The sequence below is a fragment of the Nicotiana tabacum genome, chromosome 24 (genome assembly GCF_000715075.1).
Source record: "Nicotiana tabacum cultivar K326 chromosome 24, ASM71507v2, whole genome shotgun sequence".
NCBI lineage: Eukaryota > Viridiplantae > Streptophyta > Magnoliopsida > Solanales > Solanaceae > Nicotiana > Nicotiana tabacum.
The window spans coordinates 37917456-37942729 of NC_134103.1; the positions used below are offsets into that span (position 1 = coordinate 37917456).

At 38.7% G+C, this 25274-nt stretch overlaps 1 protein-coding gene and 1 long non-coding RNA gene across 2 annotated transcripts; both read right to left on the minus strand.

Annotated features, from left to right (window-relative positions):
- Nucleotides 1-14227: 14227 nt before the first annotated feature.
- On the minus strand, nt 14228-15324 carry LOC107760799 (uncharacterized). Its single transcript, XR_012706610.1, has 2 exons — nt 15167-15324; nt 14228-14894 (listed from the first exon to the last, which is right to left on the minus strand). It is a non-coding gene; the product is annotated as an uncharacterized LOC107760799 (long non-coding RNA).
- A 388-nt stretch (nt 15325-15712) lies between these two features.
- On the minus strand, nt 15713-16684 carry LOC107760798 (F-box/LRR-repeat protein 25-like). The gene has a single exon (XM_075247432.1). It carries the CDS (start codon nt 16682-16684, stop codon nt 15713-15715), a length of 972 nt encoding a protein of 323 aa, XP_075103533.1.
- Nucleotides 16685-25274: the final 8590 nt, after the last annotated feature.

Genomic DNA, 25274 nt, shown 5'->3' on the forward strand with positions numbered 1-25274 from the left:
ACAAAATGGATCGACTCTCTTCCCCCATTTATTTCCCCAAAGTTTCATAACCCTAGTTTACATATTTGGGAGACCAAGCGGGAAATTAGGTTCGCTCATTCTCTTTCTTGATTTCAAACCTATTTCTTGTGCAACTACAGACACTCATATTTATCAGTTGAAGGTATACAATAATGTGGAGAAGCATAGTCAAGAGGAAGTAAAGGTAGAGCAATGGGCAGAAACAGAAATAAGCTTTTATGTTGATACAATTAGTCAAATGAAAGCTGAGATAGAAAAAGCTGAAAGAAAAAGAGGAAAAATGAGGCAAATGAAAGCTGAGTTTAAACATCTGAAAAGGAAAAAGATGATGACCAAAATGCCTTTCCAGCGTTTCATTTGATTAATATACTCTGTGTAATTGTGTTGTTGTAACATGTAGACTGCAAATTGACATCCTAAAGCATGAATACATGTAGTTGTCGTAGGAAAATGTACCATTTACTTTTCGCTGTAATGGTGGGTATGATTAAATCAGTGTTATTCAATGTTACCTGGTATTATTAATTTCAGATTTCACTTTCTAACTTTGATGACATGATATGAACGAATGTTTAAGTTTTAGTTGGAAAGATTGCTTTACCTGACTCCATTCATCCCTAACATGAAAGTTGTGACAAAGCAAACGACATCCTTGCTTAAAACATTTCTTTGTTACACATGACACTATATTTTATTAGTACAAAAGATTGTTTGTCTGGAAAAGAAAAAGGAAATGGCACAAAATATCAGTAGTAATTCTCACCCATTTGGACATTCTGTTTCACTAAGTAGAAATAACATTTAGTGGAAGCATAAGGTTTGGACATTCTGTTTCATGAGATTCAACTTTGCTTAATCAAATTTACTGTTAAGCATTTGATGTCGTAATCCCGTTTACATGACGGCATCTTTTCAGTATCATTGTAGGGGCATTTACAATATATAGTTCTTTAAATCTTGGGAACAAATAGTTACTACTATTTTGCATAATAGCTTGACAACATTTTAATCAACTCACGGTCCATTTTAATTAACTCAAAAGAAGTCACCTTATCTGTGATAGTATTCTGAACACTGAAATATTTTTGGTAATCACAATAAGAAAACTTTATCTATAGCAGAAATTTCAAACAGCGCAGCACAGTAGCACCACCCCAACACCAAAAAAGAAAAGCAGAACAGTAACAACGTCATTTGAAATATGAGCACTTGAAAATGCAGCAGAATAGTACCACATGAAACTACAATTCATTAGCAGTACTACATCACCAAATATCGAAAAGCAACATAGTAGCAGCACCAAAGAAACTGATAGCAAAACCTGAAAAATGCACAGATAAGCACTTGAAATAAGGATAAGCTACCATTAACATTAAACACATATTAGCACTAGAAAAAGCTAATTTACCAGCAATCCATTTAATTTTGTTATGTCTGTTGAGAGTATATCCAACCAGAATCTATTTCAACTGCTACTTCTTCTGGAGGCCAAGGAGGAATTTTAGTTGATTTAGCCCACAATTGTGGCCCATTTATCGGAAGAATTGCATATTCATAAATTCTTCCGTACGTTTCTACCTTGTAGCAGTCATCCACGTAGTCAAGAATGTCATCCTTCTTAGCCCAAATTGATGCAATAGCATGCTTGCAAGAAATTCCCATGATACTCCATTTTCTATAGCTGTATGTTCGATTCTTCAAATCAACTGCCCAATTGTCACGAATAGTAGCTCCTATAATCTCATAATTCCACTTATTAGATTTTTGAGGGATATATTCACCGGCTGTAGTCTGATTTTTGTGCAATATGTCCTTAATATTTGGACAAACATCACCCAAACTCTATTTCTGCGTTTTCTCCCTATTAGCTAGCATTCTAGCCATGAGAAGATACCGCAATTTCTCCAGAAGTGTCAAGCATCAAGGATCATGCTATTAAACACTTTACACAAGTTATTTAATAAAATATCACACTTGGCATCTGAAGAAAAATGTGAACTTGACCATTCGCTAGGTTCTTTGTCATTGAGCCAAGCAACAACATTCGTATCTAACTCTATCATCCGTACACATGCAAGCATCAAATTCTTCCACAGTAGTAGCCTTTGCAGCAGCCCAAAATACTTTTTTTTTAATATGAACCCACTAAAATCAGCTCTCTTAAAATTGTTATGAAGGTGCCTCGCACAAAATCTATGGCTAACATATGGTAAAACTTCATTAAAAGCTTCAATATAAGACCTTTTTGTTTGTCAGACATAAAGGTCCAACCACTCTCATCTATATCTAAATCAACTGCCAAATAGTTCAAAAACCACACCCATGTCTCTCTACTTTCTTTCTCAGCAATCGCGTAGGCAATGGAAAATATGTTATTATTACCATCAATTCCGACTGCAGATAATAATTGTGTCCCATACATTGGACCTTTCAACCAACAACCGTCAACACCTATTATCTTTCTACATCCAGCCTTGTAACCTTTCTTATAAGCAACAAAACAGATGTATATTCTCTGAAATCTATATGGCTTGTTTGGCACCTCATTATCAGTAAACTTCATGTGAATTGTACTGCCTCGATTTGTTCTATCAATTTCAATGCAATAATCCCATATCATTTTGTATTGATCCTTAATATCACCATCAATTAACGCAATAACTTTCATCTTAGCTCTTTTGGCTTGAGATAAAGTCACTTTAGCTCGTAGATCTAAACTCACCCTATCTCTGAACTCAAGTAAGCTCCAACCGTTGTTTGATTTAATTTCTTTGAGATATTTTCTTGCAATGAAGGATGATGTTATTGTTCTATTTTCATAATTCCACTCCTTCCAAGTATGTGTAGGTTTGTACTTGCTAATCTGAAGCGTCGTGTCCCTTTGCATTTTATATGACATGATTTCCTATTCGCACTTTGGATGTATACAAACAACCTTCATTCTTTCTTTGTCATTTTTCTTCCACTTAATATACTTTTCATTGTTAATCTTATGAGTATCTACGGCATTTTTAAAATCTTGCTTGCTTGCAAAAGTACATTCCAGAGAAAAAATAGGCTTATCTCTATCTGTATGTGGGTTGAAGTGAGAAAAATTGAATTCCTCAGTCTCGGAATCGATATGCAAACTTTTTGTGTCTGCAGAATCAATACTGTCAGATTCCCCTTCTGGAGCGGCCATCTTTCTCTTCCCTTCGACACTAAGAATCTCGCTTTTATCTATAATGCTTTCTACAATTTTTTCATGTTTATCAACAAGTAGATCATCAGACAAATCATCTTCGGAGTCACTAAAATTATCACTAGATGAATTTTTCCGCACAAATTGATGTTTGTCATTATCTCTAGCATTTGATTTATATACCGAATCTATATTTTCTATACTGAAATATGAGTCCAAGTGTTCGAAGTAAATCACAATCACATTGTCATTCGGGATGTTTCTGCCAACTGCATATGCTTCATTATCTGTAGATACCAACCTCCATCTATTACCGGATCTTCCATACCTATGCCAAAAAGTTATTAAATCCTTTAAATATCCACAAATTGCTGCCATGTTCTTGAACTTATCAAGGTTCATTTTTTTCACGTTAACATAATCAATAGAGTCGATGTTGTCCCCAACATAATACTTTTCTAGCATACGTTTCATAATTCCTCCATGGTATATTTTGATACTGACAAATGATGTCTTGGTTATCGCTTCTGAAATTACAAAAAATATATTGTGATATAATTAACAAAAATAATACATATTCAATAAGACTTTAACAGTAGTACATATAGAAAATGTCTAGATTTTAGGCCGTGGATTCAAATCATATTTTTTTTTAAACAACAACAAAGTTGCAAAGGTGTTTTTCTGAACAAAGGGTTCTCTTTACATATTCAGAAACAAGCTTATTGTATAGAATTTTTTTGTGGGAAGGGGTTCGATAAAAGTAAAGAAAAACTAACCATAAATTGGAATCGATTCTCTGCCACTGTAACTCCTTAAAGACATTGTTACTTCCACGGTGTTATTATGCTATTTAAGGGAATATGATGTATGTTACTTTAGGATTTTTTTGAAGATAAGAAACAAAGAAGAGAAACTTATTTGCAGTTTGATCGTTTTACAAAAGGAGAAGCCCAAAGGATGTTGCAACAACAAGAGTTTGAGTTTGGAGGGAAACATATGAGGCACACGTGATAACTTTTGTTCCGTTAGAAGACTCACGATGGTTAGGTTTGAGACTTAAAATGCATCACTTTCTCAAAAGATGTGGACTATTAATGCTCCACCCGAAAGAAATAGGATTACTTTGAGTCCAAGTCTAAAGGTAGCGGACTATTTTGAGCTTTTTCTCACTTTACCTTAATTTATAGGCAAAATACATAAGTTACCTCTGAACTATGGACCAAATTCATGTTACACATTTTATGCGGACGGAAATCATCTTACACGCTCAATCTTTTAAAATTGTGTCTAAGACACTATTTTAACAGCTGGCGTGCGTGTTTTACACACGAGTGAAGTTAAATTTTTTGGGTCTGAACCATTATCAAAATGCCACATATCCCGCCTTTTTTATTTTAAAAAAATTTAGAGTCATTTCAGCTACAAGGATGACGTTTACTCTTTATATTCTTTACCTTCTCCTGTTTATACCACACTAATGACGATTAATACCTATAATTACACTAATATTTCCACAAATTAACAGTTGGCAGATTGTTAAAGAAAGGATTTGTTCAAGTTGGAGATGTAAGCAAGGTATTATGTGAAGATCTCAGTCGATAACATAAGCAAGTTGGCAATCGCTGGAGCTCCGATGGTCAACCGTGAAACGAACAAACGACATCAAAACTATGGGTCGCCGGAGTTTTTAATTTTCCGGCCAACATTTCAGATGAAACAAAAAGGTGAGAAGAAGAGACACAAAAATAAAAATAAGAAACGATGGAGAAGCTCCGTTTCTTGTCAAATTCGGCAGAACCGGCCAAGATCTGACCATTCTTCGGCGAGTTTCCTCCCGATCCAATTATCTGGAATTGGCAAGGGAGCGATTTTGGCTAGCCAGACGGCAACTCCGACCGGTGTCGAGTTGTTTGGTGGCTAGTAGTGGTGAGAGAGTAGTTGGGCAGCTGTTGGGTGTGAAATGAGAGGATAATGGAGGACCTATGATTTGGGGATTATTCCGGTGGATTTTAATGGAAAAAAAATTTTAATGGAAAAGTTGACTAAGAGTAGGGTAGGGAAAGATAGAGAGACGGGTTGAGGAGGGTCCTTTGATTATTTTTGTTTCTTTTTAAGAAAAAAATATTAATTAGGGTGGAAATTAAGTATTTTTTTTTGAGTTATGACACGTGTTAAAACTTAATTGGTACGTGAGATCACACATAATTTGGTAAATTGGTCACCAAAAAAAGTAGTGTGTTTTAGAGACGTTGAGTGTGTAAGGTAATTTTTGTCCGTAAAAAGCGTGTAGCATGATTTGATCTATATAATTTAGGGGTAACTTATGTATTTTGCATAATTTGTACCGTAAAATGGTGTAAATTGTACCGTATATTCGAGTCTATATAATTGGTTAATAAACACGTGCACTTTTATTTTCCTGTACCAAAACCACGTGTACTATTTTAGATACAAACAAGATTATCGTAATTCTCTACAATTCTCCATCTCTTTACTCCTCTAGTTCTCTTTCTTCCTCTGTTACTTCAAGCTAGTATCATCATTGGTGAGTTTCTCAATTATTATGTTTTTGGTACAATGGGTTTCTAAATTCTTCTGCGCTTGCTTTTCTCGTATCTTTCTCTCTTTAGAATTGTTTCATGAATTTGTCTCTTTCTGATTTTACATTTTGGTTGCTACTAATCTTCATGCTTCATAGCAAGAAAACTTGTATTGCTGTCTCTCTCTCTCTTCCTTTAAATATGTTTGTTTTGCTGATATTTTGGGGTTTCTTTTCAAAGTTTTTCCATTTGATTCCAGTTTTTCTCTACTCTTTGTTATATTTCTGAGTTCTGGTGAATATTTTCCCGTAGTATATTGTTGTTTGGATAATTTTTCTTGCTGGGTTTTGTACATCCATATCATTATTACTGTTACGCGGCGCCTTCCTGAAGTTCCTTGGAAGGGCGACGTAAGGCTAAGCAACCGATGTCAGTACGATTGCTGTCCGCCAACTGAGGTCCCCTCCGTACGCTAGACTAGATTGTCAGTGCCGTACGGGAAAATCAATGTCATGAGCAATTGAAAGAGAGCAGAAAAGAGAATTGAGAATGAAAGAAAGCTTGATTGCATTGAATGAAAGCTATTACAGAAAACAAGACGGTGTCGGGGGGGAGAGACACCAGTACAGAGAATTGTTTGCTTGCTTGAAAGTTTTGATTGCTTGGTCCCCCTTAATAATGCTTAAAAAAAATAAACCAAAGTTACATGACTAGATCTATGAAAGCTGAAAAATCACACTTAAAGAAAATGCAGCAAAACTACTATATATTTACAATAAAAAGGACTTAGTCTTCTACAAAGCAGCAGCAAGTCCGTTGGCAGCAACTTTGTCTTTAGCATCAGGGTCTGCGCGCGCGGCATTGTCTACGCACGCGGCGCTGTTGGCATCTGCCTGTGGCTGGGCATTGGCAATGGCTATCGGTGGGGCGACAGAGGCACATGCGCGCTTGTCACTTGGAGCTGCCGAGACCACGGGGCCGACCGTGGCGACGAGCGTTGGGAGGCTGGCCAGGACGCCACGGGGCGCGTCCAAGGGGTCATGGGGCATGGTTGGAAAGCCGCCCATGATATTCTCTCCCACCTGAGTTGGTGACGTCCTCGGCGCATTCCTTGCAAGATAATCATCAATCAGGCTCTTGTAGGCTTTGAGGTTTGTTCCCCTCTCCCAAGTATTCTCCTTTGCATCACATCCCTGCCATTTCACCAAGAACTCCTGGTGATCTTTTCTTGAGGCGTGAATCACTCGATCTTCAAGAATAGCTTCAGCACGCCTTTTCCCGGTTGAATTGGGGCCTCGAATACTTGGTATTGTGAGTTGGCTTCATTAAGGATCCTCCATATCTTCCCGAAAAGGTTTCAGGAGACTGACATGGAAAATAGGATAGATTTTCCACCAAGCTGGGGTATCCACCCGGTATGCAACTTTTCCAATGCGCCTTTCAATGGACAAGGGTCCAATATATTTTTGCAATAGGCGAGGGTCATGGACCCCTGCAAACAAGTACCGCCTTGGGATTTTGACCATCACTTTGTCTCCCACCTGGTATTCAACAAAGCGGCGATTCTGATCAGCATGCCTCTTCATCCGCTTTTGGGCTTTAACTAGATAGCTCTGCACTATCTCCAAATTTTGCTTCCATTCTTTTGAGAAGCTAGCAGCCCGAGGAGATTTTGACATGTTTGGTGCGTTCACTGTGTGTGGGAGTAGCGGTTGCTGTCCGGTAACAATTTCAAAAGCGCTTTTGTTGGTACTTGAGCTCTTTTGTGAATTGAAACACAGTTGAGCAGCATCCAGAAGCTTCACCCAATTCTTCTGCGATCCGGTCACAAAGTGCCGGAGATATTCCTCTAGCATGCCATTGAATCGCTCCGTCTGGCCATCAGATTGCGGATGAAAACTTGAGCTATGACTCAATTTTGACCCGAGGCACTTAAAGAGTTGGGTCCAAAAATTGCTAGTGAAGCGTGAGTCGCGATCACTAACAATGTCTTTAGGTAAGCCCCAATATTTGACGACATGAGAGAAGAATAGTCGAGCTGTATCTTCTGCTGATATATATTGTGGGGCTGCTATAAAGGTAGCATACTTGGAAAACCGATCCACCACAACCAAGATAGTTATGAGATCTCCGACCTTGGGCAATCTGGTGATGAAGTCCAGGGAAATGCTTTCCCAAGGTCTTTTTGGGACCGCTAGTGGTTCCAAGAGCCCTGCCTGCGTCAAGCGGTCTGACTTATCTTTCTGGTATACTAGACAAGTCTTCACATACTGAGCGACGTCATCGACCATTTGAGGCCAATAATATGCACGGCGAAGTAATGCATGGTGTGTTCCTCGCCGGGATGACCGGCCCACAAAGTATCGTGGCATTCTGCAAGAAGAGCCCGTCGCAGATCTCCTCCTTTAGGAACATAAAGTCGGTTCCCTTTCACCTTCAGGAAACCATCTTCGGTGTAGAACTGGCGAGTCTTGCCCTGTCCTACCAAATCAACCAAATACTGTGCAGCAGGATCCTTGATGAGTAGATCCTGTATCTGGTCTTTTATGGTGGTGGTTACTTCGCTTCCCTTTAGGGCGGCGAGTACACACATCGATGCTAGATCAGCTCTCCGACTGAGTGCATCAGCAACATGATTGGTCTTTCCACTTCGGTACTCCAGGTTGAAGTGAAATTCCGCTAGGAGTTCCTGCCACCTAGCCTGTCGACCGTTCAGCTTTGGTTGGGTCATGAAATGGCTAACGGCTGTGTTGTCTGTCTTGACCACGAATGGGGCTCCCAGTAGATAATGCCTCCAAAGGCGTAAGCAATGAACGACAGCCAATAATTCTTTCTCATGGGCGGCATAGCGCCGCTCTGCATCCTTCAGTTTTCGGCTCTCGTACGCTACGGGATGCCCTTCTTGTAGCAATACTCCACCAAGTGCATAGTCGGAGGCATCCGTTTGCACTTCGAATGGCTTGGCCAAGTCAGGGAAGGCCAAGACTGGGCTACTAGACATAGCCATCTTCAATGCGTCGAAGGCCTCTGCCCGCTTGGGGCCCCAATCCCACGGGGTGGCCTTCTTGAGAAGTTCTGTCAGCGGCACTGCAATGAGGGAGTAACTTTTCACAAAACGCCGATAGAAGTTGCATAGACCAAGGAACGACCTCAAGGCATATATATCCTTAGGAGGCGACCATTCTGTAATGGCCTGAATCTTCTGCTGGTCCATCTTGATCCTCCCTTCCTCGATGACATGTCCGAGGAAGTCAATTTATTTCTGAGCAAAGGAGCACTTGGATAGCTTCGCATATAATTCGTGCTCCCGCAATCGGGCTAGGACCTTCCGCAAATGCTCCAGGTGTCCTTCCAGTGTCTGGCTATATACGACAATGTCATCCAAATAAACCACGACGAATTCATCAATGTATTCTCGGAAGACTTGGTTCATCAAGTTGCAAAATGTGGCTGGCACATTAGTCAAGCCAAAGGGCATAACCAGGAAGTCGTACGACCCATATCTTGTCACACAGGTCGTCTTGTGCTCATCACCATCTGCAATCCGAACTTGCCAATAACCTGTCCTCAGGTCTATTTTGGTGAATACCATCGCACCACCCAGTCTATCAAACAAGTCTGCCATTAGCGGAATAGGATACTTGTTTTTCACGGTGATTTTGTTTAGAGCCCGGTAATCCACACAGAGTCGTAAACTACCATCATGTTTCTTTTGGAATAGCACAGGCGACCCATATGGGGACTTGGAGGGCACGATGATCCCTGTGTCTAGCATTTCCGTCAATTGTCTCCGAAGCTCGGAGAGTTCGGGTTGTGACATTCTGTACGGCGCCCGGGCAGGTGGCTTCGCACCCGGCACCAACTCAATCTCATGGTCCACAGTTCGCCTAGGCGGAAGGCGCTTTGGCATGTCTTGTGGCATGATGTCTTCAAATTCCAGAAGCAACTCCTTCACGGGTGCAGGAATGGGACCCGAGGAGCGTTCTATATCTTCCATGCAGAGGGTAGCCAGGAACGTGGGTTCATGTCTTTTTACCCCCTTCTTCAACTGCAAGGCCGAGATGTTCTCGGCTGCCATCTTCATGGGAATGCACGGAATAATGCAGGGCTTGGCCCCATTTGCTCCCATCATCAGTAGCATGTCTGCATACGGTGCGGGCATGGTATTGGTCTGTCTCAGGAATTCCAACCCCACTATTAACTCAAAGTCATCTATGATCACTACGCGCAGGTTGAACTTTCCTTCATAAGGGCCAAGCTTCACTGGTACTTCTTTGGCTATTCCACCCACTGGTTGAGGTGGTGAGTTGATAGCCTTCACACGACCTTTGCCCTTTCCTACAACTAGTCCAAGACGCTCCACCTGAGTCGAGGCTAAGTAGTTGTGGGTGGCACCCGTGTCTATCATTGCCCGAATGGGCTTGCCATTTACCTTCATGTCAACGAACATTAAGGTCCTCTCTTGATGAGGAGGAGTCCTCAAATTCGCCTTCTTATTTCCTTTCATGACAATTGGACATGGGTCCTTCTTCTTACGGATACCGGCACTGGTTCCCGCTAAGGACTCAGAAATGGAGCCAACAATTGCATTGAATGCACCTACTGGCTCGGTCTGGTCCGCATCATCGGCGTCGTCATCCGTCCCATCCTCAAAAGCTTGATGGGCGTTTATCTGTGCATGTGGGCATTCATTATTCCAATGTGGTCCGCCGCAATGACGACATCCTGAGGGGGGCTTCCTCCCCCGATCATTGTTGTTAGATGCAGCACTAGTACTGCCGGAAGAGGGAGCCTTGTATTTGGGTGCACTCCGGTCTCCTCCACTTCTGCTAGGGCCACCAGTGTTTGGTTGGCCCCCTTTGTATCCTCCTCGGACAGGCTGTTGAGGCCTATCCTTCCGGGCTTCCACTTGGTAATCCCCAAGGCACTCTGCTGCTTGGATTGCCTTAGGCAACGTGTCTACCCTTTGTCTCTGCAACTCCATCCGGGCATAAGGTTTCAACCCTTCCAGGAAGGTGAAGAGTTTGTCTTTGTCCCACATGTCACGGATGTTCAGCATGAGTGCGGAGAATTCCCGCACGTAATCTCGCACTGATTTGGTCTGGCGGAGCTCCCGCAACATTCTCCTGGCATTGTACTCAACATTTTCGAGGAAGAACTGTAGGCGTATGGCTGCCTTCAGTTCCGCCCATGTCTCGAGGGCATCTTCGCCGGCCTTGATGGCTTCGTACTTCACCCGCCACCAGAGTTTGGCATCACCCTGAAGATACATGGCAGCAGTTGCTACCTTCTTAGCTTCTTCTAGGCCTCCCACGGCATCGAAGTATTGCTCGATGTCGAAAATGAAATTTTCCACTTCTTTGGCATTCCTAGCTCCACTGTATGGCTTTGGCTCGAAAATTTTCAACTTTTGTGCCATAGGGGCGAGGTTCACACTACCCCCAAATTGGTTTCCACCTCCTCGAAGTAGGCCTTGTAAAGCAGCATTGACAACGTTGAGCTGACCTGTCAAGTTATCTATAGTTTGTTGCATGGCAGTCACCCTGTCTGCCTCTTGTTCCCTGTTGGCTAAATCCTCGGCACGCTCCTGCTGGAGGACCTCAAATTTACCAAAAATTTCAGCTGCCTCTGTGGCTGCTGTTTGCCGGTCTCCTTCAGAGTCGCGACTGATGTTTTCTATGTCAACTTCGGCCTGGATGAGTCTGCGGTTCAGGTCGTCCAACCTTTGCACTAGGCTGGTTTTTAGATCGGGCACCATTTCCATGATGGGCCGTAATGCGTCAACCGTTCCCTCAAGGGTCGCGATGCGATCCCCATAATTCACCATGGTCAGAAATGGTGGTAATTGCAATGTAATCCCTCGTCCGATGTCGAGCCTAGGCTTTGATACCAACTGTTACGCGGCGCCTTCCTGAAGTTCCTTGGAAGGGCGACGTAAGGCTAAGCAACCGATGTCAGTACGGTTGCTATCCACCAACTGAAGTCCCCTCCGTACGCTAGACTAGATTGTCAGTGCCGTACGGGAAAACCAATGTCATGAGCAATTGAAAGAGAGCAGAAAAGAGAATTGAGAATGAAAGAAAGCTTGATTGCATTGAATGAAAGCTATTACAGAAAACAAGACGGTGTCGGGGGGAGAGACACCAGTACAGAGAATTGTTTGCTTGCTTGAAAGTTTTGATTGCTTGGTCCCCCTTAATAATGCTTAAAAAAAATAAACCAAAGTTACATGACTAGATCTATGAAAGCTGGAAAATCACACTTAAAGAAAATGCAGCAAAACTACTCTATATTTACAATGAAAAGGACTTAATCTTCTACAAAGCAGCAGCAAGTCCGTTGGCAGCAACTTTGTCTTTAGCATCAGAGTCTGCGCGCACAGCATTGTCTACGCGCGCGGCGCTGTTGGCATCTGCCTGTGGCTGGGCACTGGCAATGGCTATCGGTGGGGCGACAGAGGCACATGCGCGCTTGTCACTTGGAGCTGCCGAGACCACGGGGCGGACCGTGGCGACGGGCGTTGGGAGGCTGGCCAGGACGCCACGGGGCGCGTCCAAGGGGTCATGGGGCATGGTTGGAAAGCCGCCCACAATAACAACAACAACCCAGTATAATCTCACTAGTGGGGTCTGGGGAGGGTAATATGTACGCAGACCTTACCCCTACCCTGAGGTAGAGAGTCTGTTTCCGATAGACCCTCGGCTCCCTCCCTCCAAGAACTCACCATCTTGCTCTTGGGGTGACTCGAACTCACAACCTCTTGGTTGGAAGTGGAGGGTGCTCACCACTAGAGCAACCCATTCTTGTCATTGAGAAGAACTAGAGGGTATTAGAAAAAAACAAACAAGAAACTGGGAAAGCATTGCTAAAGAGATTGTCTATGTTTATAATGTTAGAGCACCTATTAGTAGAAGTATGTGACAATTAGAGGCGGGTTGAGCCGATTTTTGGGCGGGTCAAAATGGGTTGAGTTAATATATGGGCGGGTCAGTTACTTGTGCTGAGATAAGTTAGGTCAAGATGGACTAAAATTTGGATCATAGCCTAACCCGCCCAATACTTACCAAGCTTTAATTAATATGTATTGTTTTCTTATGATCATATATAACATATCAAACCAAAAAAAAAATTCTAAAATATTTTGATAAAATAACTCATGGATCAATTTGGACTAAAAATTAACCCAACTTTAAATGGGTTGAGATAAGTTGGGTCAAGATGAGTTAAGTTTAATAAATGGGTGGGTTAATAATCAGCTCAACCTGTGGGTCATTTGGGCTTGGGCCAAATTTGACAGCGCTATTTACAATCTTTATTTTTCTAGTTTTAGTCCTTTACAGGTTATAGTTCTGTGTTATGCTGAGCTATTGTTTTGTATATCTTACTTGGTGATTAATAAAATGATCAGTACGAAAAAAAAAAACGCTTCTATGGTTGGGGTTTCAATTATCGGATTCTTGAACTTCCGTTAAAATATATGAGATTGGCCATAACAAACTCCAACATAACTTCCTTCTACTGAACTAAAAGAAGCCAGTCAAGAAAAGAACAAGAGTATTCCCAAGGAACAACAAAAAACTCATATGATAATTTAAGCAAAATCAAGACAGAAGGCAGAAGTAAAAACCAACAAAAAGAGAAGGTTCAACATCAAATAAGAAGAATAAACACAGAACAGTTGGGATGAGAGAAAGAGTAAATACCCCTAACTTATAATGATGTGTTGGTAGTCGCATCTACGCCAAAGGGACTAAGCAGAAAGGAATAAAGATTGCACAGATAGCTTGGTTCAATACCAATGCTGATGACAATGCACAGTAAAACAAGGTTGCAGCAAAGATAAAGCAGACCAAGAAAATGAAGAGAATAAGGAGTAAAAAGATACAGATGAAGAAAATGATGACTACAAGGATGGAAAATATGATGAAGAGAATCGAATTGAAGCTGAAAGGATAACAATTCTGGAAACATGACTACTTGGAGAAAGTTGATTATGAGGAAAACTCATATATTTATGTAGAAATGTAGCTTATCTCCAAGTGAGAAGGGTCCAGAACCAGTAGAGTATTCATGTGAAAAAGTAGAACCTAAAAGTCTCACAAAGTCACCTCCTAGGCTCTTATAACCAAATAGAAGGAACAATCTCAAACATAAACTTAGTTATCTTCACTATGATTAATCTCATACAGAATATAGGTAATGAAAATAAAAGGCACCTGCTATACTCTTTTGCTCGGTATTTATCAAGAAAGCTGTGTTCCACAAACTTTTACAATCCCGAGAAGCTGTTCTAGCCAACTCAAATCTGCCGGATAGATGAAGATTTCAGGAAGATCAAACAGAAAGATCTAACTAAACATTGTAAATCAAAACTGCTACGAATTAATCGAGGTAAAAAGACAATACCTTCCTTTAAGAAAAAAGCCAAAACAAGGGAATCATCTCCAATCATAAAACTTTGAGGCTATTTGACAAGGGTTGCAAAACACAATATTTAATTTGCTTAGTTATGAAAGATATGGTTTTTGGATCTGCCAATCTCAGTGGATCACCAAAAGTTGAAAAACATTTCAACCACAGGTACAACATATAGAGTGCAACAAGTAACTGCTTCATCAGACACCAAGCATCCATAATACGTGCCATGGTGGTAAGATCACAAAAAGAAACATTTTACTTACATAGACAAGTTAAAAACTCATAAGTTCACCAGCAGAAAAATCAAAAGATAAACTATTATGCGCAATTTCTGGTGTACCGAGAAACAAAACCACTTGCATCCTGCTCATGGAAAATCACGACTCATGGAAACTCATCATAAAATTGGTGGAGGGTCTTGGGCAACCTAACAATTTCGCAGCCAATCCTGACGAATATGGGGATACACAATTCCTTGAACACAAGCTGCAGCGTGTTCTCTTTACCATGATAACAAACGTCTCCAGAACCATTGCATTTTTTAGCAGAAATTTTGAAAGTTCAAAGAGCCTATCATGCCTCGCCGTCCGACACATCCCAATGAAAATGGGGCAGATAATATTAACACTCTTGAGATTGGGAAATACAGAGTTTGAAATCCAACTCTCCAGATCGATATTATCTCCTTGGCGCAAATAACTTGACTCATAGCGGCATTGCACAAAATTAACCTGTATATAAACAATATAATCTAGATCAAATACAGGTTAAAATTCATGATAAATCTGTCCCACATATTCAAAACCCACGGATTTGGTTCTTCACAAATAATTAATAGCAAATTCCTATCTATAAGACTCATTGAGAAGGTAAACCAAGCAAACAATGAAAGATGTATTTGCATTCTCCTCTAGAAAACTCAGTATGGAGAGGAAAGAGGGTGCGATAAATCATCAAAATATGAATGAATGTACGAAGAAGAGCAAAAGATGTGGGAAGTTACTTCAACGTCCATGTGTATGTTGAGTGTCTCCAAATGAGGCGAGGCCCGCAAAAGGCTTGCTACTCCATACAAATTATACTTCGTTATGTGCAACTTCAGTGTTAGACATTTGCATTTCAATTCTGGAAGCTGCGCTCCATCAAGCTGCATCATGAACAGAACCTGGTGCAGTAATCCCAAGGAAACTAGTCAAGAACAGAAAAATAGAAACAATAAAAAAAATATACATCACAGATAAAGTTTTTACGGCTCTATGACAAAAGTAAATATCTAAACCTTTAGACATCAATATCAAAATGCTAATTTCCAAAATTTATCTTTTGCCCGTACGACAATAGAAATACCTGATTTAAAAGTTGACAGAAAACTTACATAAAATGACAAAAAGGTGAAAGATTCTTTTGTCACAGAAATTTTCATGTGTATAAAAGCTTTCAATTACTCCACACCGCATCCTGCAACTGTTTGCTAAAAACCAAATAGAGCAACTATAAAGTAATTTTGATTGAGTAACAAACCTCTGCAAACCAAGTCCCAATTGTTAGCTCATTTACATGTCTCAACTTTTGAAGATAATCTTGAACAAGGGTCCAAAAAAACCCGATGGTAATCACGACAACTGTTATCCTGGATCTCACATCTGATATCAAAAGTAAGCTCAGCACTGACCAAGGAAGACACATTTACTAGCCTACACTTAAAATCATCAAGGTGTTCTGAAATCACCAAATGCTGAAGATATGGAGCAACAATTTCCAATGAATGATCACCTCCATACAGCTGCCAAAAGTTGTGCAACTTCAGTGTCTTCAAATTTATATTTTTAATTTCCAGATGCTGAAAACCATGGAAATAAGTCAGTTCCATAGTTTCTAAAGAATGACAACCTGTTAATAACTTCACAATCGCTTCATCGTCTAACTCCACTGTCATAAACTTCACCGTCTTCAGAGATTTCCACGATATAACAACTCCCTTATCAAAGGCACAATTACGTAAACCCAATGTTACCAATGACGAGCAAGTGTAAAATGATTGAGGCAATATGTACACCTTAAAAAAGGTTGAGTTCAATACAACATGTTCCACTTTACTATTTATAACATAAGTAAGCCACTGATCGATATGCAAGCTGTAACTAAGCATGTCCCAGCAGTCGAGATAAAATTTTCTTATTTTCGAAGAAATACGTTGAGCAAATGCGTAGTCTACGAAGGGTACGCATATTTCTGCTTCTGATGGAGAATCACAAAGTAAAGTGAGATTATCAATAGAAGTCCAGAGGTACTGCCACCGTTTTGAGACAAGACATGTCCTGACAGCATTCTTCGTCGACGGCAAAAGAGAGATAATTCGAGCGAGGAGCGACTCTGGCAACTTGTTGATTCGGTCTAGGGCTCCATCATCTTCGGCGATTGTCTCCATTAACTTCGGTTTCTTCATCACTGTGGTGTGCTCTCCTTGGGTTTTTTCCACTGGTTCTTTAATGATCTGCAGATTTGTTTGGGAAATGAGCATTTGAGTCTATGTAAATAAGAAACACATGAGCCATGGATTTGAGGGAGATCAGTGGTGGAGATGACATCTCTACTGTACGGCTACGATTGAGATGATTAACGACCTAGATTTTATAACTGGTCCTAATAACTTTGAATCCAGAGTTTTACTTATACTAGTTTTTAATGCAAAAAGTCAAACATCCAAATAGAACTAATCCCTGCATTATTATCCTGCATAACTAATCCTAGAACCAAACAACCCCTTAGAGAATAGAGGTACTAAGTATTTCTCGCTCATTTTGAGTTCCTGATCGAGCTGCCAAAATTTATGAGACTTGATTATTTTCCATATCAGGAAGAGTGTTATTTATGTCATGCCAATTCGTTGACTTGTTTTTCTGCCATTCCTAGAAGAAGAGAAAGAACACTGAGTACTCCACTTTGCCAAGTATTCCTACATTGTTAAACAATAGTTGGAATTTTTCTTGGAATATCATGGCAAATTCTGAATAATAAGTGGGAAAATTAAATCTGTTTGATCCATGTGTAATGTTCTACCAGCTGATACTTTCACAAGATCATAAAGCTAATATAACTATATTAGAGGCTATTTCCAAGGCTGTAACCGAAGAATTCAAATGGTAATCAAGCTTCATAAGCTGAAAATTTTGCTAACAGAGAATTTATTTTTTGAATCATAGATACTTAATTAAGGGAACTGACCTTTTATATTTTCTTTGATAAGTGTTGGTTCTCTCTCTCTCTCTCTCTTGGGAATTATATCAAACACGTTGCATAACAAAACTAAATTCCCACATTTCGAATAGAAAGTAGTCAATGACAATTTGGTATTCTGGTTTTATTTTTGAGTACCAATTCCACTTCCAATAATCTTCTCAATATGCAACTTTTTATCTATTTTTATATGTGCATGTTCAGCTTACACATTCAACCTTTCCAAAGTATATCTAAGACACACCTTTTTTATGTTTGACCACTTTATCTCAGAGATTGTATCACATGCGCTAATTAAATCTTGACACGTGTCATAACTCAAGTAAAAAAAGAAAATGCATAATTTGCATCTTTTTTTCTTTAAAAAAAACAAAAATAATCAAATGACCCCTCCTCAACCCGTCTCTCTATCTTTCCCTACCCTACTCTTAGTCAACTTTTCCATTAAATTTTTTTCCTCCACTAAAATCCACCGGAATAATCCCCAAATCATAGGTCCTCCATTATCCTCTCATTTCACATCCAACAGCTGCCCAACTCCTCTCTCACCACTACTAGCCACCAAACAACTCGACACCGGTCGGAGTTGCCGTCTGGCTAGCCAAAATCGCTCCCTTGCCAATTCCAGATAATCGGATCGGGAGGAAACTCGCCGAAGAATGGTCAGATCTTGGCCGGTTCTGCCGAATTTGACAGGAAACGGAGCTTCTCCATCGTTTTTTTATTTTTTATTTTTGTGTCTCTTCTTCTCACCTTTTTGTTTCATCTGAAATGTTGACCGGAAAATTAAAGACTCCGGCGACCCATAGTTTTGATGTCGTTTGTTCGTTTCACGGTTGACCATCGGAGCTCCAGCGATTGCCAACTTGCTTATGTTATCGACTGAGATCTTCACATAATACCTTGCTTACATCTTCAACTTGAACAAATCCTTTCTTTAACAATCTGCCAACTGTTAATTTGTGGAAATATTAGTGTAATTATAGGTATTAATCATCATTAGTGTGGTATAAACAGGAGAAGGTAAAGAATATAAAGAGTAAACGTCATCCTTGTAGCTGAAATGACTCTAAAATTTTTAAAAATAAAAAAGGCTGGATATGTGGCATTTTGATAAAATTTAACTTCACTCGCCTCTTTTTGTGTAAAACACGCACGCCAGCTGTTAAAAATAGTGTCTTAGACACACTTTTAAAAGATTGAGTGTGTAAGATGATTTTTGTCCGTAAAAAGTATGTAACAAGGATTTGGTCCATAGTTCAGGGGTAACTTATGTATTTTGCCTACAAATTAAGGTAAAGTGAGAAAAAGCTCAAAATAATCCGGTACCTTTGGACTTGGACTCAAAGTAATCCTATTTCTTTCGGGTAGAGCAATAATAGTCCACATTTTTTGAGAAAGTGGTGCATTTTAAGTCTCAAACCTAACCACTGTGAGTCCTTTAACAGAACAAAAGTTATCACGTGTGCCTCATATATTTCCCTCCAAACTCAAACTCTTGTTGTTGCAACATCCTTTGGGCTTCTCTTCTTGTGAAACGATCAAACTGCAAATAAGTTTCTCTTCTTTGTTTCTTATCTTCAAAAACACCCTAGAGTAACATACATCATATTCCCTTAAATAGCATAATAACACCGTGAAAGTAACAATGTCTTTAAGGAGATACATTGACAGAGAATCGACTCCAATTTATGGTTAGTTTTTCTTTACTTTTATCGAACCCCTTCCCACAAAAAAATTCTATACAATAAGCATGTTTCTGAATATGTAAAGAGAACTCTTTGTTCAGAAAAAACATCTTTGCAACTTTGTTGTTGTTTAAAAAAAATATGACTTGAATCCACGGCCTAAAATCTGGACGTTTTCTATATATACTACTGTTAAAGTCTTATTGAATATGTATTATTTTTGTTAATTATATCACAATATATTTTTTGTAATTTCAGAAGCGATAACCAAGGCATCATTTGTCAGTATCAAAATATACCATGGAGGAATTATGAAACGTATGCTAGAAAAGTATTATGTTGGGGGCAACATCGACTATATTGATTATGTTAACGTGGAAAAAATGAACCTTGATGAGTTCAAGAACATGGCAGCAATTTGTGAATATTTAAAGGATTTAATAACTTTTTGGCATAGGTATGGAAGATCTAGTAATAGATGGAGGTTGGTATCTACAGATAATGAAGCATATGCAGTTGGCAGAAACATCCCGAATGACAATGTGATTGAGATTTACTTCGAACACTTGGACTCATATTTCAGTATAGAAAATATAGATTCGGTATATAAATCAAATGCTAGAGATAATGACAAACATCAATTTGTGCGGGAAAATTCATCTAGTGATGATTTTAGTGACTCCGAAGATGATTTGTCTGATGATCTACTTGTTGATAAACATGAAAAAATTATAGAAAGCATTATAGATGAAAGTGAGATTCTTAGTGTCGAAGTGAAGAGAAAGATGGTCGCTCCAGAAGGGGAATCTGACTTTATTGATTCTGCAGACACAAAAAGTTTGCATAGCGATTCCGAGACTGAGGAATCCAATTTTCCTCACTTCAACCCACATACAGATAGAGATAAGCCGATTTTTGCTCTGGAATGTACTTTTGCAAGCAAGCAAGATTTTAAGAATGCAGTAGCTACTCATAAGATTAACAATGGAAAGTATATTAAGTGGAAGAAAAATGACAAAGAAAGAATGAAGGTTGTTTGTATACATCCGGAGTGCGAATGGGAAATCATGGCATATAAAATGCAAAGGGACACGACGCTTCAGATTAGGAAGTACAAACCTACACATACTTGCAAGGAGTGGAATTATGAAAATAGAAAAATAACATCATCCTTCATTGCAAGAAAATACCTCAAAGAAATTAAATCAAACAGCGGTTGGAGATTACTTGAGTTCAGAGATAGGGTGAGTTTAGATCTACGAGTTAAAGTGACTTTATCTCAAGCCAAAAGAGCTAAGATGAAAGCTATTGCGTTGATTGATAGTGATATTAAGGATCAATATAAAATAATGTGGGATTATTGCATTGAAATTGATAGGACAAATCCAGGCAGTACAGTTCACATGAAGTTTACTGATAATAAGGTACCAAACAAGCCATATAGATTTTAGAGAATATACATCTGTTTTGTTGCTTGTAAGAAAGGTTACAAGGCTGGATGTAGAAAGATAATAGGTGTTGACGGTTGTTGGTTGAAAGGTCCAATGTATGGGACACAATTGTTATCTGCAGTCGGAATTGATGATAATAATAACATATTTCCCATTGCCTACGCGATTGTTGAGAAAGAAAGTAGAGAGACATGGGTGTAGTTTTTGAACTATTTGGCAGCTGATTTAGATATAGATGAGAGTGGTTGGGCCTTTATGTCTGACAAACAAAAAGATCTTATATTGAAGCTTTTAATAAAGTTTTACCATATGTTAGCCATAGATTTTGTGCGAGGCACCTTTATAACAATTTTAAGAGAGCTGGTTTTAGTGGGTTCACATTAAAAAAAGTATTTTGGGCTGCTGCAAAGGCTGCTACTGTGGAAGAATTTGATGCTCGCATGTTACGGATGACAGAGTTAGATACGAATGTTGTTGCTTGGCTCAATGACAAAGAACCTAGCAAATGGTCAAGGTCACATTTTTCTTCAGATGCCAAGTGTGATATTTTATTAAATAACTTGTGTGAAGTATTTAATAGCATGATCCTTGATGCTTGACACTTCTGAAGAAATTGCGGTATCTGCTCATGGCTAGAATGCTAGCTAATAGGGAGAAAGCGCAGAAATGGAGTTTGGGTGATGTTTGTCCAAATATTAAGGACATATTGCACAAAAATCAGACTGCAGCCGGTGATTATATCCCTCAAAAATCTAATAAGTGGACTTATGAGATTATAGGAGCTACTATTCGTGACAATTGGGCAGTTGATTTGAAGAATCAAACATGTAGCTATAGAAAATGGAGTATCATGGGAATTTCTTGCAAGCATGCTATTGCAGCCATTTGGGCTAAGAAGGATGACATTCTTGACTACGTGGATGACTGCTACAAAGTAGAAACGTACAGAAGAATTTATGAATATGCAATTCTTCCGATAAATGGGCCACAATTGTGGGCTAAATCAACTAAAATTCCTTCTTGGCCTCCAGAAGAAGTAGCAGTTGAAATAGATTTTGGTTGGATATACTCTCAACAGACACAATAAAATTAAATGGATTGCTGATAAATTAGTTTTTTCTAGTGCTAATATGTGTTTACTGTTAATGGTAGCTTATCCTTATTTCAAGTGCTTATCTGTGCATTTTTCAGGGTTTGCTATCAGCTTCTTTGGTGCTGCTACTATGTTGCTTTCCGATATTTGGTGATGTAGTACTGCTAATGAATTGTAGTTTCATGTGGTACTATTCTGCTGTATTTTCAAGTGCTCGTGTTTCAAATGACGTTGTTACTGTTCTGCTTTTCTTTTTTGGTGTTGGGGTGGTGCTACTGTGCTGCGCTGTTTGAAATTTCTGCTATAGATAAAGTTTTCTTATTGTGATTGCCAAAAATATTTCAGTGTTCAGGATACTATCACAGATAAGGTGACTTCTTTTGAGTTAATTAAAATGGACTGTGAGTTGATAAAAATGTTGTAAGTTATTACGCAAAATAGTAGTAACTGTTTGTTCCCAAGATTTAAAGAACTATATATTGTAAATGCCCCTATAATGATACTGAAAAGATGTCGTCATGTAAACGGGATTACTATATCAAATGCTTAACAGTAAATTTGATTAAGCAAAGTTGAATCTCATGAAACAGAATGTCCAAACCTTATGCTTCCACTAAATGTTATTTCTACTTAGTGAAACAGAATGTCCAAATGGGTGAGAATTACTACTGATATTTTGTGCCATTTCCTTTTTCTTTTCCAGACAAACAATCTTTTGTACTAACAAAATATAGTGTAATGTGTAACAAAGAAATGCTTTAAGCAAGGATGTCGTTTGCTTTGTCACAACTTTCATGTTATGGATGAATGGAGTCATGTAAAGAAATCTTTCCAACTAAAACTTAAACATTCGTTCACATCATGTCATCAAAGTTAGAAAGTGAAATCTGAAATTAATAATACCAGGTAACATTGAATAACACTGATTTAATCATACCCACCATTACAGCGAAAAGTAAATGGTACATTTCCCTACGACAACTACATGTATTCATGCTTTTAGGATGTCAATTTGCAGTCTACATATTACAACAACACAATTACACAGAGTATATTAATCAAATGAAACGCTGGAAAGCCATTTTGGTCATCATCTTTTTCCTTTTCAGTTGTTTAAACTCAGCTTTCATTTGCCTCATTTTTCCTCTTTTTCTTTCAGCTTTTTCTATCTCAGCTTTCATTTGACTAATTGTATCAACATAAAAGCTTATTTCTGTTTCTGCCCATTGCTCTACCTTTACTTCCTCTTGACTATGCTTCTCCACATTATTGTATACCTTCAACTGATAAATATGAGTGTCTGTAGTTGCACAAGAAATAGGTTTGAAATCAAGAAAGAGAATGAGCCTAATTGAGATCATTACCCCATAATTGATGCTCTATTACTGCATTTCACGTAGAAGAATAGAGTCTTTGAAGAAAACCAATCCAGCGAACCTAATTTCCCGCTTGGTCTCCCAAATATGTAAACTAGGGTTATGAAACTTTGGGGAAATAAATGGGGGAAGAGAGTCGATCCATTTTGTTTTAAGATAGAGAGAGGAGTTTGTTTGTTTTGAAGGAAATATCATGTGCATATTCAGATGTCTCTGTTAGAAGGCTCGCGGTGGTTAGATTTGAGACTTAAAATGTATCACTTTCTCAAAAAATATGGATTATTAATGCTCCACCCAAAAAAAAATAAGATTACTCTCAGTCCAAGTCGAAAGGTACCGGACTATTTTGAGCTTTTTCTCAAGGTAAAGTAATACATTGATAACATTAGGACTTTTTTTAAAGGTGGGAGGAATGGAATCCCATACAACAAAACGAAGTCAATATACTTGGACCTGCTTATATTGGGTGAAGAAACCTTTTTTTTCTTTCAGTTTAGCCATACAGTGCACGGTACCTCTAAACTGACTAATTTGGATTTGCGTTATAGAAAATCCACTATGGCAATTTTAAGAATTGACCTCGACTTCTCTGTCTAAGGCTAGAGAACTTTAGTCATCATATACTATATATATATATATATATATATATATATATATATATATATATATATTGAAAGAATATGTGTAATAGTAACACACAAGATAAAGACATAACTATAACAGTACGGGCCTAAGGAAAAACACAGAGATACCTACATGAGGAACCCAAACGGCATCGGGATCATCTCAGACTCGACAGTTAGGCCAGCCGCGGGGTTGCATTGAGTGTGGCGACGCAGGTCACATTAGGAGGTACTGTCCTAGGTTGATGAGCAGCAGACCACAGCAGGGTACTCGTGCCATGATTCCGGCACCAGTTGCTCCATCGCCCGCACAGCCAGCTAGAGGCGGGGGTCAGGCAGCTAGAGGTGGTGATCAGACTGTTAGAGGTGCATGCCAGCCAGTTAGAGGCCGTCCGAGGGGCGGAGGTCAGAGTGGTAGGGCTCGATACGTTTATATATATATATATATATATATATATATATATATATATATATATATATATGTGTGTAAAATAGATTACAAGATCGAACCAAATTATAGAGCAAAATTTTATAAGTAATAGTCAACAAGTTAGAAATTCATTTTTCAATAGATTTTTTTCTTCCATTTGAACTGATTTCAATAATCATTTTAGTTGCTTTAATAGGTGCAACTGTTGTAGCTCGTCAATAAAATATTTCTATTAAAACTTGGAATTCGAATAAAATTTTGTTCTGCCTTGTCACATTTATTGGTTATATGTCAACTGGGGATATAGTAAATAGCAAAAATACATTGGTTATATATAAATTTTATTAAAATTGAACAAATAGTAAATATGAACTAATAACCGTAAAATATAACTAGTTTAATATAAAACTTTAAAGACTGAAACCATAAAATTTAAATTTTGAATCATGCTCCGTCTATCAAGCATTATGAATTTGGAAACTTTTCTTTTTCCATTAAAAATCATCGCTCTTTTAATTTGGTCAACTCGCTCAGCGGGCATCTGCAACATTCAAGTAAGGAGAGGTTGAGTGCTTTCATCTTATCTGAACTGCTTGTTGAAGATATATTTTAGTTAATTTGTTACTTTTGAGTTTTTCGCTTCAAATTTTCAGTTATTCAGTAACTCCATTTTTAATATGATTTATATCGTTTGTACGGATTTAAGATCTGCAAGTTCCGGGTGTCACACTACTTTAAACTATAACATACAAAACTTTGTGTAAGTGGTGTCAATATTTACATAAAAAAAAATAATAAATAAATTTATCATCAATTTTGTAGACACGGAAGAACCTTGACTCATTGATTCAGTTGTTTCTTAAAGATAGAAAAGGTCTGGGATTCAATTTACCTAATAACAAATTTTTAACGATATAGTGTGTTTGGATTGACTTTTAAAAAGTATTCACGCCGATCCATAATAAGTGATCTTTTGACCGTTTTATTTTTGTCTAAAGTAAGTGTCATTTTTACGTAATCAAGAATGACTCTCCCCATCCTTTGTAGATAGGTCAAATTGTAAGGATGGACTCTCTCCATCCTAGCTTTGTTTTGAGAGGTGAGGCTTATACCCCTTCTATGTTCCTTTTGACTTATCAATATACTCCCCCATGGGGAGCTTTGATTATTACAAAATAAAAAATAAAAAATAAAGAAAGAATGAACTAACTTT